Genomic DNA, 13,347 nt, shown 5'->3' on the forward strand with positions numbered 1-13,347 from the left:
CACACACAGCAACACACACACAGCAACACACACACAGCAACACATCTATCTATCCAATAATGACCCAGCAATTCAAACATCAGTACTATTTCCTTATCAGCACTGAGAGACAGGAAGACCACTTATAGACTTCTAGTATTAGTGATAGTCATGATTGAAGGTCTAACGGAGCCCAAGAGAGGCGTCTAAGAGTGAGATCTCCTGGCCAATCTCTATAGGGCTGGACGGGGCGAGAGCATGGTGGTGCCATCTGGCTGCCTGCCCGCTGCTACTAGTTATGACTGGGCCAGGCATGTTGCTAAAAGCAGTGTGATGTTCTATGCTCTGTGCTTATAGATGCAGACAGGAGACCTCCATCTCCACAGCATCAGATGGCAACGCTGACAGGACGGAACAGAATGTGAGTGAGTGTAAGGGGAAAGGAACACACACACACACACGTATCTGTTAACTTGTCAATAAAACTGAGGAAATGAGTGGCCAACTTTATTGTGGCCAACTTATCATTACTCATTATTACCCATGATGGCACATTAATTACTTGCATAGTATATTTTCATTCTTGTTATACATCATTTAATTGTTACACGTTGTATTTCTTCTTCTCTTTTGTCTCAAACAGATATCTGTTTGTATTATTCTGTTACATGTTTGCTTTGGCAACACTGCTTCACTGAGTAAAGCCAATAAAGCTCCTTTTTGAATTGAATTGGACTGAATTTTGAGAGAGAGAAAGCGCGTGAGAGAGAGAGAGAGAGAGAGAGAGAGAGAGAGAGAGAGAGAGAGAGAGAGAGAGAGAGAGAGAGAGAGAGAATCTGCAGAGAGGGAACTGCACACATTTGGATCAGAAAGAACAAAGCAAATTAGTCGGAGCAAATTAGGCAAAAATCACATGGGCCTTGTCTTAATTCCAGCCATAATAGCCAAGCTTAGCACAATTTGGGAGGAACTGGGCTCTGGTCGGCACAATGCTTTCCAGCCATGAGCCCCTGCACTAATGCGGTGTGTGTGTGTGTGTGTGTGTGAGTGTGTGTGAGTGTGTGTGACCATGAGTGAGGGGTTGTGTGTCTGTCTGCTGTGTGTAAAAAACTGAGAAATGAGAGTGTGTGTGTGTGTGTGTGTGTGTGTGTGTGTGTGTGTGTGTGTGTGTGTGTGTGTGTGACCATGAGTGAGGGGTTGTGTGTCTGTCTGCTGTGTGTAAGAAACTGAGAAATGAGAGTGTGAGAGTGTGTGAGTGTGTGTGTGTGAGTGAAAGGGAGGGAGGAAGGGAGAGCGAGAGCAAGAGAGAAAGAGAAAGCAAGAGAGAGGAAGAGAGAGTGTGTAAGAGACTCTGATGAAGGCTGAGCAAAGTGGAGACTAGACGAGGATCAGACATGACATGTACAGGGGGAGGGATTTCCCCAGCAGACTCACCTTGAATTCTGAGAGCCATTCCTCCACCACCCGCCTCTCTGTGTTCATCATCTTCCTCTAAGAGAGAGAGAGAGAGAGAGAGAGAGAGAGAGAGAGAGAGAGATATAAAAAATGTATAAAAATTCAGAAAAGGGCAAACAAGTTCATCAAACATGTAAGTCTGAGTGACCCAAACTTATTCCATTATAAAGCCCTGAAACACCAATAGTTGAGCAAAGATAACTCCCCTACCAACCTGGTCTTCAGTCACCCTCCTCTAGAGACATCCAACACTTTAAAGGCCAAATACCAGGCCACATCCACACAAAATGTTTGGATTAACCAAACCCCCCAAAACCTAAAATAAATTTATGACAAATATCGGCAATCTAAAACACAATCCCAAAGCAAAATGCAATGCTATTTGACCCTAAACAGGAAATATTTGCACATTACCTAACAAAAATAAAAGAGACAAATTTGAGATGCACAATAACGAATTACAGACTCAGTGAACACCGTTTAGCCATAGAAACAGGAAGACACAAAAAGACATGGCTTCCAAAAGACGAGCGTCTATGCCAGCAGTGCAGAGATGATGTTGTTGAAACTGAATTACACTTTTTAACTGAATGCCCAAAATTCGAATCAATTTCACAATAAATACTTTCCAAAAATGAAAGAAAAAATCCCTGATTTCTATGACCTACCAAACCCGAATAAAATACTATACCTATTGGGAGAAGACACAGACAGCTGTATTACTGCTGCCCAATATGTCCTTGCCTGTCACCAGCTGAGAGAGTGATTTCTGTATGCATGTACATGTGACACACACGCACGCACGCACGTACACACGCATGTATGCACACACGCACCCCTCTCTCACAGCCACAGCCACAGCCACTAACTCAACACAGTCCCCTCAAGTTTCTACGCAGTCCACTAACTTTATATATGTGCCCTGATGTCTGTAAGTTAGTTGCCTGTGTTGAGACACTTAGAACCCTGATACTGTACTTTTATGTAACAATTGCTTTGGCAATACAAGTGTCATATTTGTCATGCCAATAAAGCACCATTTGAATTCAAATTTGAATTTGAGAGAGAGAGAGAGAGAGAGAGAGATTAACCGCACATCCTCTGTGAATAAGTCATCATCAAACCCCCATCACATCTCAATGACCTTTAGGTGTTGTTAAGAAGGACATCAGCGCCAGTGACATCATCACCCCGTGACCCCGTGATCACACACCACTCCAATCACACGCACCTCTCCAAAACAAAAAAAAAGAGAAAAAAAAAAAAAAAAACACATCTCATCCTCTCTGTGTCCACTCTCCACCCTCCCTCCCTCTCTTCATCCCTCCATCCGTGAGCATCAGTCACTGTAGGTCTGCCGGCTCCAGACTGACAGATATGAAAGGCAGCAACGCTGACACGGCAGAGCTGGGCTAAAAGCCTCTCGGCCCAGCGCAGCCAAACCAGGAGGGGAGGAAATAAACGTATAAAAAAAAAAACACAAAAAAAGGAGGAAAGAAGGAGACGGCTGGTTGAGTGTGCGAAGGAGACTGGACGCAGTTACATAACGAGCACTGCAGTCACTGTGAATCGAGCTATCAGCAACACGCAGAAGTACACGCCCACACCCACAAACACACACGAGAAAATGCAAAAATAAACACACACAAATACACACCAACTGCATTGGGAATAAAATCTGTGGAGCCCTGGCACGCACGTCTGTGACGCTCTGATGAATTAATCTTGCAGACTGAGCAACTTTCAGGCAGGAGTGAATGAAACATTCTCTGCACTAGTAGCGCTCACCCCCCCCACACACAGCAGTTCTGCCATGGAAACGCGAGCACAAAAGCACTATAGAACCAGACCAATGAGAGAGGAGTGAGTGAAGGAGTGAGTGAAGAAGTGAGCACCGCGCACAGCACCCGCTGTCTGCCCTTCAACAGTCGCTCACCTTACACCTATTTTGGATGGCAGGGTTTGTTTGTGAGCTATGTGCAAGTGTGTGTGGCGGGGGTCTTTATCTGACGGTGTGCGTGTGTGAGAGTGTGTGTGTGTGTGTGTGTGTGTGTGTGTGTGTGTGTGTGTGTGCACCCATGAGTGAATGCCTGTGTCTGTCTGTACTCATGTGTAGAAATGAAAAACGAGAGAGTGTGTGCATGAGATAAAAGTGTGTGTGTGTGTGTGTGCTTCTTCAGCAGGGAGGAGGTAACAAACCTGCACTGTGCCAGGTGCCCTCACTTCGACTGGCCTTCCTCCCTCATCCACCTCTCAATCAATCACTGGCCTCTCTGGCAGACTACTGCTGCCTGCGGCTCAATCATAGCTTGGCTGGGCCTTCCCCACTCATAATCCTGTCTAGAGCACCAGCTCTCTCTCTCACACACATACACACACACACTGCAGTGCTTCACTGAATGCCTCTCTCATTCAAACGCATGACTCATGCTAAACACTTCAAATGAAGGCCGAATGATGCGCTAAGGTTGCTGATGGTATGTCTTTGGGGACAATGATTATTTGTTAAATACTACAACTGAAGTTGGCTTGATGTGTTTCACTGGCTAATAGCACATCTTTGGATGCAAGGGTTATTCAGGTGCAGAACTGAGGACACACTCTTTTAAAGACGGGAGGCTCAAAATGTTAAATAACGCTTTGAGTGACCACTAAATTGAATTCTGTGGTTATGTTTATAATGCCCTTGCAGAGTAAATCGATGGTGGGGATGTTTAATTTTAAGGGTACGCCTGAAGAGTGCAACAGAGTGGTTGGTGGCCGGTCGGGTGTGACTGTTGTGCTGAGTGTGCACACCTCACACACACACACACACACACACACACACACACCTGACACACACCTCACCTCAATCTCCCAGAATTCAGTTCTCCTCTGAGGTAACAGCCGGGCCGCCATGCAGTCACACATCACACATCGAGCTCTGACAGACACCTGCACAGAAGGACGGGACAGGGAGATGAGTGGAGCGAGGGAGTAGAGGAGGAGAGAGAGAGAGAGAGAGAGCGAGAGAGAGAGAGCGAGAGAGAGAGAGAGAGAGAGAGAGAGAGATAGAGATAGAGATAGAGAGAGCAGCTTAACAGAGAAGAGCTTATCAGACTACTACTGTATGTTCTGGAGGAGTCCATATTAAACTCCTACAGACCTAAAGGACTTCTAAACGGAACACAAAGGACCTGACTCTGCACCTCCAGTGCATCAACGCTCACAAGAGCAGTAGGAAACACAAAAGAGCTCCCCTGCTCCCACACTGATGTCAGAATCACCCCCTTACACACACACACAACAGAGCCCTGGTGGGAGGGGATATATCCAGCCTAATCTTTAGACTGTGTGTGTGTGTGTGTGTGTGTGTGTGTGTAGTTTGAGGCTGGCGGACGATGAAGGAGCATCTGATATAGACTTAAATCCATACGCCGCACCAATGTATAACACTTCTCACATCTCTGCCAGGCCCATTATCTCTGTGGCCTGATACCATCAAATGCTGAGTAGACAGAGCTAGCCTACTCAACCAACGAGCAAACTACTGTGTCAGCTTCAAGCAGTCTCAAAACCGCATCCACCACTTAACTACTGTACACTTTTGTCTCTCTCTCACAGACACACATCCACACACACATACACACAAACACACTTGGGTGCGATCAGCATCACATCAGCCCCAGATAGCATCACACAAGGTGTCTTTTTTTAGATCCCGTCTTAGAATAGAGATGCTCGAGAAGCTCGTTTCGACAAGCCACTTCAGTCACTCAGTGTGAGTCATCAGGATTAGCAGGCTCGCTCGATCTTCCTCTTTTCTTTTCCATTTTCCCTCTACTTGTCTTGCTTAGTAATGCCATGAAACACAGCGAAGCTTCAAAAGTGCCCAAGCTGATGTGTGCGGCCAGTAGGAAAATAAATCTCAAGCATCTCAGGGGCAACGGTGAGTAACAGCCTACGGTCAAAGACAAGAAAATAATGAAAAAAAAAAAAAACGCAGTTGACAAATAAGAAAATAAAAATCTTTTGTCACTGCGGGAAGAAGCATTCTTGCAGAGTCATGCTTCTTATTAGCCGCATGTGAGCGGGGATGGGGCCAATGGCCTCCGCTCCTCCATAAAACAGCCCTTAAATAGCTTTTATGGTGTCAGAGAGGCAGAGAGAAGCATTAACTGTGGAGGGGGTGGAGAAGGGGTGGGTCACATCTTACCCCCCCCCCCCACCCCCATAATAACTCTTCATAGAGAGGAAGTTTAACCGTGTAGAACAGCATCCGCTGCCGTGCCGACAGAGGCTGAGCCAAGGTCTCCATGCCTGCTGAGGCTCTCCTGCCCGGCAACGGTAGCCAGGGAGTAGGACCAGCAGGGGATGAACGCAGATTATAGGGCAAATCCCATTAAAGCTGCACTGGGTTAACTGCAAGATTTGATTTGCTTAAAGACTGATTATCCTTTAAAGACCAACAGCAGTGCATGAAACTAATTGCCTTCTTCCCCCTCCTCCCCCCAATGTCATTGCTACATTGTGTAGTCATTTCGTACATCCTCACTGTTACATAATTTGTTCCATCTACGGTACCTGCACTATAGCCAATAAGGACCTGCTATACCATGTGCAGCGAATATTTTGAAAAATAAACAAGCAAATGAACAAATGGCCATAAAAGGAGGTTGGGTTGGAGTGGGGCCTGAGATAAGAGCTGCATGGCATCCGGTCCGTTAGGGAATGGTGAGGGGGGAAACCACAGGCTCTAGAAATAGAGAAGCGCTCCGAGGAACAGAATCATCAGCCAACAGCCGGTCGGCCTCTCTGCACAGATGCTCTCCACAGCGCCTCAGAAGGACTGCACTGAGAAGGCCTCAGTGCGAGAGTGAGTGAGAGAGAGAGAGACAGAGAGAGGGAGGGAGAAAGAGAGAGGGAGGGAGAGAGACAGAGAGAGAAAGAGAGGGAGAGAAAGCGACAGAGAGAAAGAGTGTGAGAGAGAGGGATAGAGACAGAGAGAAAGTGAGAGGGAGAGAGAGACAGAAAGAGATAGAGAGAGAGAGAGAGACAGAGAGAGAAAGAGTGAGAGAGAGAGAAAGAGTGAGAGAAAGAGTGAGAGAGAAATAGAGAGAGAGAGAGAGGACTGTACAAGTCAAGATAGGGGCACTGATGTATCCTGATGACCCAGATGTCTTAATGGAAGGACTGGCCTTCTGTCCAGCAGGTGGGGTGGCTGAGCGGAGTGTGCTGGGATTCACATTTAAAAATGCATGGATGACCGCATGAAACACCTCGCATATGACTTGGTGGTGTCCTCCATTAGAGAACCCTCATTATCCATCAGGGGCTGGGTATCATTCCAGTTTAGTGTAGAGGTGTACGCACATCTATACTGATTCTACATGTACTGAATACTAGAGATACTGAGTAAAACGAAAGAAAAGATCTCCGCACACTGTGTCTAAAGCTCCCAGTTTAATGGTGGGTTACACCTGACGAAGACCTGAGTGGTCGAAACGTTGTGTATCACCCACCATTAAACTGGGAGCTTTAGACAGTGTGCGGATATCTTTTCTTTCGTATCATTCCAGTTTAATCAATTCCAGTTCCGATTCTGCATATTGATATTGGTTCCAATTGATTCCGGTTCCTATCGTTTTCTCTTTTTAATTCCAAAGAGTTGTTTAATTGTTTTTGGCAATTCCACGCAAAACTGTCACGTCCATAACGGCAACTAAATACCATGGCATTGTGTTGGCGTTATGGATGTGACAGTTTTACGTGGCATTGCCCTTTTATAACACATAATAAATCTATCTTTAATATTTATTTAAGGATTATTCCACTTATTCTAATAATAATAATAATAATAATAATAATAATAATAATAATAATAAACAGATCAATCAAAAAAAGCAAATTAAAATAACTTGGGCCTTTAGTATCAAAATCAGTGACATACAAGTTTATGCATCTTTTAAATAATAATAAAGTATCTTGATATGTTACTGTTCAAGACTCATCATGTCAGTGCTCTGAGTAGTATGGCTATTGGCTACTCTGGCTATACCATGCTCAAATCTCAGATGCACAACAAGAGTCCAGAGAGCAGTTTCCATGAGCAATGGAACAGAGATCTGGCCAAGAACATGTTGAGCACAACAGAAAGAGTAAAAGGCCGACACATAAAGATTACATAACTTAAAAAAGTATGACCAAATGGTCACATGGCAGTTTATTTTAACCACTCGCTCACTGCTCACTGGATCATGACTGAAATGAGATGAAAGTTAAACAACAAACAGCATCTCACGCGGGGCGAGCGGAGTCATCCAAAGATCAGCCGGCACGGTCAGATTAATTTCAACAGCGCTGCAACCACCAATTTATTCTGCCGTGAGGCGGGAAAGGTTCGTCTTCGGCCTGTGAGCGATGACACTATGAGGTCGCTAACCCCAAATGGTCATTATTTTGGGCAGCCACACGTTCCTCATTTGGGTGAAGAATGACATGGGAGCAATGAGGCGGTGTCTAAAGACAGACTATAATGGGCCAAACACGGAACCAAATTAGAATCAGACTCTGCAACCTCATTCATATTAAAACCAAGACAGACACACACACACACACAAACAAACAGTGGCACCCAATAAACATTACCCATAGTGAGCGAGCGTCAGCCTGTAGTGCGAGCGTCTATTCTGGGCTCCATTGTTGACTATTTGTGGCGGCGTTGGGCGGGCGGGTGCGCTGGCTGGCTAATGAGGGGGGAACCTGAGGAACAATAAGCACACTTTTCCGAGAGCCATTCTTCAGCGGTGGCGCAACGATGGAGGAACGGCGAGCACCATGTCCTGTTTACTGCACTTCTCCCTCCCTCACGGTCTCACTCTCACTAGCTCTCTCTCCCTCTCCCTCTCTCTCAATTCAATTCAATTCAATTCAATTCAATTCAAGTGAGCTTTATTAGCATGACAAATATTTTTGCATTGCCAAAGCAGAACATGTCTCTCTCTATGTCTCTCCCTCTGTGTCTCTCTCTCGCACACACTACGCTTCAGAGCACTCCATCAGCCTGAACAGCTGGCCAACCTTGTGACTAGGTGTGTGTTTGTAAGGTTGTGACTAGGTGTGTGTGTGTGTTTGTGCACATGTTTATGAATACAAGTATAAAGTTTGAGTGGCAGTCTAAGTGTGTAAAGGTGTGAATGAGTGGGCATGTTGTGTGTGACAATATTTGCGTGTTTGAGTATGTCCACTCTCACGAACATCCCAAATGAGTTGTGCCGTCAATAGTTCCTACGTCAATCTTGACCCAAGTCCCACTGCGACTGACCCATCAACTTTAAGAGTGCAGAGTGAATGGACACACACTCGCAGACACTGAATCACTCTGGGGTGAACTGAGGCGATGGGGGGGGGCGATAGAGCCGTGAGTGTGTGTGTGTGTGATGGAGAGAAACAGACACAGAAGCAGAGTATTTATAGACTTACAGAGAGGCCTATTCTAGTGGTGAATCAGTGCCATGTGATGGGTGTAGTGCTTTTCTAAGGGCAACTCCACGCCGTCTAAATGGAGTGGGAGAGAGGAAGTCATGGGGATGTCAAAGCCTGAACAGTAGAGTCTTTTATGTCTGTCGGCAGAAAATACTATATTTACCTTCAGAGTATTCACAGCAAGTGTACTGAAAGCAAGCTAAATCTGAGAAGAACAAGCTAGTTCACACACACACACACACACGGCCTGTATAATTAAGTGAATACTTCCTAAATACAATTTTAGATTAAATGACAAACTTCCCAGGTTTAAAAATATATAAAGTGATAAAGTGTGCTACATTCAAGGTGGTTTCAAGGAGTCGATGAGTAATGAGGCAATGGGCAGAGCAGAATAGTGGCAGTCCATGTATGCGTGTGTGTGTGTTTCAAGCATGTGTGTGCTTCGTCAATGCATGCCCTTGTGTGTGTGTGTGAGCTGGAGCAGAAGGTGTCAGTGCCCCCCTACCCCTCCCCCCCATCCTGATCAGCATCACCATCGCCACACCTAGCAGGCGGCCAGAACTCAACAGTCCACACATACGCACGCACACGCACACGCACACGCACACACACGCACACACACACACACAGCGCAGTTTCAGTCTTTGTCCCCACCCTTTAATGAACACTGCCATATGTCCCTTCACAATGTCAACCTGACCGGTTCCTCTTCCTTTTTCAGTTCTGCAGTTGTGCAAACACTTCTCTCTCCCAATTTCATCGCTTCCAAAAACCCAGAGCAGAGGCCAAAGGTTATGTGATGATTCATGATTCGTGTTTAGTCACCAGATGTCTCTGTTGCCCCTCTCTCAGCCGGAATCTATGGGAACATTTCAGCTGGGCATTATTAACCTGAGCTACACGATCACAGGAAATTGTCTGGGATACTATAGTGAGATGCATAATATAGGGCTAAAAAGATTTGAATGAAGTTATTAGGTTATCCTTTTTTTCCATGTTTACATGTTTCTGTTTGACGATAAGATATAGCCTAGTTAGCTTATTTGGGCTCATGTGAATGGGGTGTATGTGGACCTATGTTGAGTATACAACATTAAGCAGTGACGTACACTCTGGGCTCCTGGTTAGATCTTAATATTCCCATCAATGCCCCAGAGGAGACTGCCATACTGTTCCATAGCTCTAGATGTATATAGACCGTCATACTGTTCCATAGCTCTAGATTAGGGCTGGGACAACGCGTCGACGTCATCGATGACGTCGACGCAAAAAATACGTCGACGCAAAATATGAGCGTCGATTAGTCAAGCATAACATGTGCTGCTAAATATTTTTAATTTTACACCTTCAGTGTTTTCCATACGTTGACTAATCTGTGGCTGGGCACCACGAAATCAAAACTGGCCACCACACATTGATGTTCTATGTTGTAGGCCTGCTATTTAAATTAAAGATAAGATAACATAATTTCATTGAGCTGCACTTTTTACTCACACAGCCTTTCCTCGCCCCGCCCGCTCTCTCTCGTAACGAGCCCGCTGCTCCTCCTCTGCATGTGCATTTAACAAAATATTCACGATTGTTGAAGGATTGTTGTTGCCACATAGAAGCACTGCATAGAACACAGTGGGCTAAATTGCTATTAAATCCGCTTAGCATCGTGACCATGCTGCGCAAATTTGTTCAAAACCGCTGCATTAATTAAAGTTAAAGCTCTACTAAGGTCTTATCACAACATAGTACATTGAGGAGACTAAACGAAGTTAAGTTACAGTATGCAATCAAGCAGTAGCCCTATCTCAAAGCTAACGTTAGAATACTGTTTGGATGTCAAGTTTAGCATGCTTACTTGCAGCTGCTTGTATTACTCGTGCAGGGCTGATTTTATTGACTCTGTTTGCAAAATCCCGATGGAAATGGAAAAGTGTTTTCCAAGACTCAAAAGTGCTTGTCCAAAGGAGAAGTACGAACTGTTATTTGAACTAACTACGTTATGAATCGCATACACACATCAGCAGCCTTTTAACTGTGTTAATGTTAATTGCAAGGATTCCCACACAAACGTCTTAAAATGACAGACACTCAATTAGACATACACTAGCCTACTGAACTTTATTGAATGCTACCTCTGACTAAGAATGCATTACTTTGCACTTGTAGTTACTTGCACTTCAGTCTTTTATTTTGGAATCTTAAGAGCAATAAACATATATTGCAATGTTAAAGAATTCATGTTTTTTCATTCAGATATGTAAATAAACATGTATAAGTTGCTATTAGTGAATTAATGGGGAGATAATCGATAATCGAATCGAAATCGAATCGGACTGAAAAAATGAATCGTTAGATTAATCGATGCATCGAAAAAATAATCGCTAGATTAATCGTTTAAAAAATAATCGTTTATCCCAGCCCTACTCTAGATGTATACCATCATACTGTTCCTTAGCTCTAGATGTATATAGACCGTCATACTGTTCCTTAGCTCTAGATGTATATAGACCGTCATACAGTTCCATAGCTCTAGATGTATACTGTCATACTGTTCCTTAGCTCTAGATGTATATAGACCGTCATACTGTTCCTTAGCTCTAGATGTATATAGACCAGGGATATTCAATTAATCTTCAGCAAGGTCCAGTTACGGAAAATTTCTGCAAGCAAAGGTCCAGAGCATCATAATGATTAACGTGCGTGTTTAGGCTATGTATGTATTTGTGTGTGTGTGTGTATATATATAATATATTAGGATGGATGGATGGAGCCTAGTTGTAGGCCTAGGCCTAATGTTTAATGTGAAATAAAATAAGTAGCCTAAAAGGCAACATTCGAAATGAGGAGAAATAAGGCAAGATAAGAGTAATTGGGGAGAAAAACTGAGTAGCCTTGGCTATTTTTAAGATCTTAACGTGAACTTAAAATAAAATTTGAGCTGAGACAAGGATGGATATTCCACAGCTGGTTCCTTGAACCCATTAATCAGCAAGTTTAATTTTATTTTTTTAGTTTTTTTTATTTTGACCCGAAATCCTGGAAACCCAGAACATCACGTTGGGCAGTGAATGCATAGGCTTAACGATTGTGGTGGATCAATCATATTGCCTTCTTAAATCGTAAAATATTCTGTGGTCTCAGTTCACTGTTGAATGGGCCTAGCCTACCCTATGCTTGCTCAAAATATAGCAAATGCTTTGTCTAGTAGAGGTGCTTCAAATTGGCGCTTTTAAAAATTGCCTGTCTCAGAATATGTAGAAGAGGTCCAGGGCAATTCCGCGCAAAACTGTCACATCCAAATTTAGTTGGCGTTACGGACGTGACAGTTTTGCGTGGTATTGCCCCCGTATCGTTATATAAAGCTCTGTTCTCGCTGTCTAGCTTTCTCCTCTTTGTGCAAATCGATGATTTGAAAATAACTTACTTATCGTTAACTTAGATATCCATCTGATTGTTTCTCGTCCTGTCTCCTCTCCTCGCTTGTTTCAGGCTATCAGTGAGTCAGAGTCTCTTCCCCATAGTAGGCTACTTTACTCACTGACTCGACTTAATCAGAATTCACAGATTTCACTGGCTGAGTAGCAGCAAGAGACATATTGGTTCCTGAAGCTCCTGAAGTAAATGTTGTTATCCTAAGCAACGAAACATTTAGCGCAGCTTTGTATACGAGAAAATCTAAATTAGGCTATTATGGTCCGGGTCCGGATAGGATCATGTCATGGTCCGGACTCGGACCGCGGTCCGCCATTTGGTGACCCCTGATATAGACCGTCATACTGTTGTGTAGCTCTAGATGTATATAGACCGTCATACTGTTCCATAGCTCTAGATGTATATAGACCGTCATACTGTTCCATAGCTCTAGATATAGACCGTCATACTGTTCCATAGCTTGAGCTAAAGTTTGGTCTGTGCTCAATGCCTTGTGCATGTAATGAATGTGCTATACTAGGAGCCCTGGCAGTATTATCTATTATAACAACATTAAAAGTTGTTTATTGACATACAACATAAGCAGAACAGAATAAGCACCCTGTCAGAGAGTGAGGATGTTCCTTGAACATGAGTTCAGGACTGTGCTTACATCGCCACATCAGCGGTCCTATAAACGGAACACTGGGGAGGGACCGCAGACCGTGGGCCCCTTGGTGATTCAGTCCAATTAGTTCACCAGAGTGCGCTCTAGCCTAATAAGACCAAGCCTCATTTCCAGCCCATTTACTGTACATGAAGTACACAGCAGCTGAACATGGAATATGAAAATGTCTTCAGGCTTTGCATATATATGGGGAAATCCGACCAATGTTATTAGCACACACAGGAATAGCAACAGGAAGAAAAAAGGCTCAACCTCTCTGAGCATGATGAGGACTGAGGACCAATATCAGTAACGTAGGGATACTTTCGGTGAATTCTACAGAGTAATTGCAACACACATGCGCACGCACCATC

The 13,347-nt window shown here is 44.2% G+C and overlaps 1 protein-coding gene across 3 annotated transcripts in view; it reads right to left on the bottom strand.

The window, feature by feature from the left end:
• The window catches only part of LOC143100776 (hyccin 2-like), a 68,445-nt gene that overhangs the window by 33,725 nt on the left and 21,373 nt on the right, over positions 1 to 13,347 (bottom strand). For 2 of the 3 annotated variants that reach the window (XM_076264249.1, XM_076264247.1), the window contains exons 2-3: positions 4,282 to 4,368; positions 1,414 to 1,470 (exon numbers count right to left, since the gene is read on the bottom strand). In XM_076264249.1, coding sequence (XP_076120364.1) covers positions 1,414 to 1,470; positions 4,282 to 4,344 — 120 coding nt within the window. In that variant the 5' untranslated portion in view covers positions 4,345 to 4,368. The remainder of the gene's footprint in view (positions 1 to 1,413; positions 1,471 to 4,281; positions 4,369 to 13,347) is intronic. The other variant, XM_076264248.1, reaches the window with a different exon arrangement.

The sequence above is a fragment of the Alosa pseudoharengus genome, unplaced genomic scaffold, assembly GCF_046254945.1.
Source record: "Alosa pseudoharengus isolate Yale_2024_CS ecotype anadromous, Long Island Sound unplaced genomic scaffold, YU_APseudo_1.1 YU_APseudo_1.1_scf_3, whole genome shotgun sequence".
NCBI lineage: Eukaryota > Metazoa > Chordata > Actinopteri > Clupeiformes > Clupeidae > Alosa > Alosa pseudoharengus.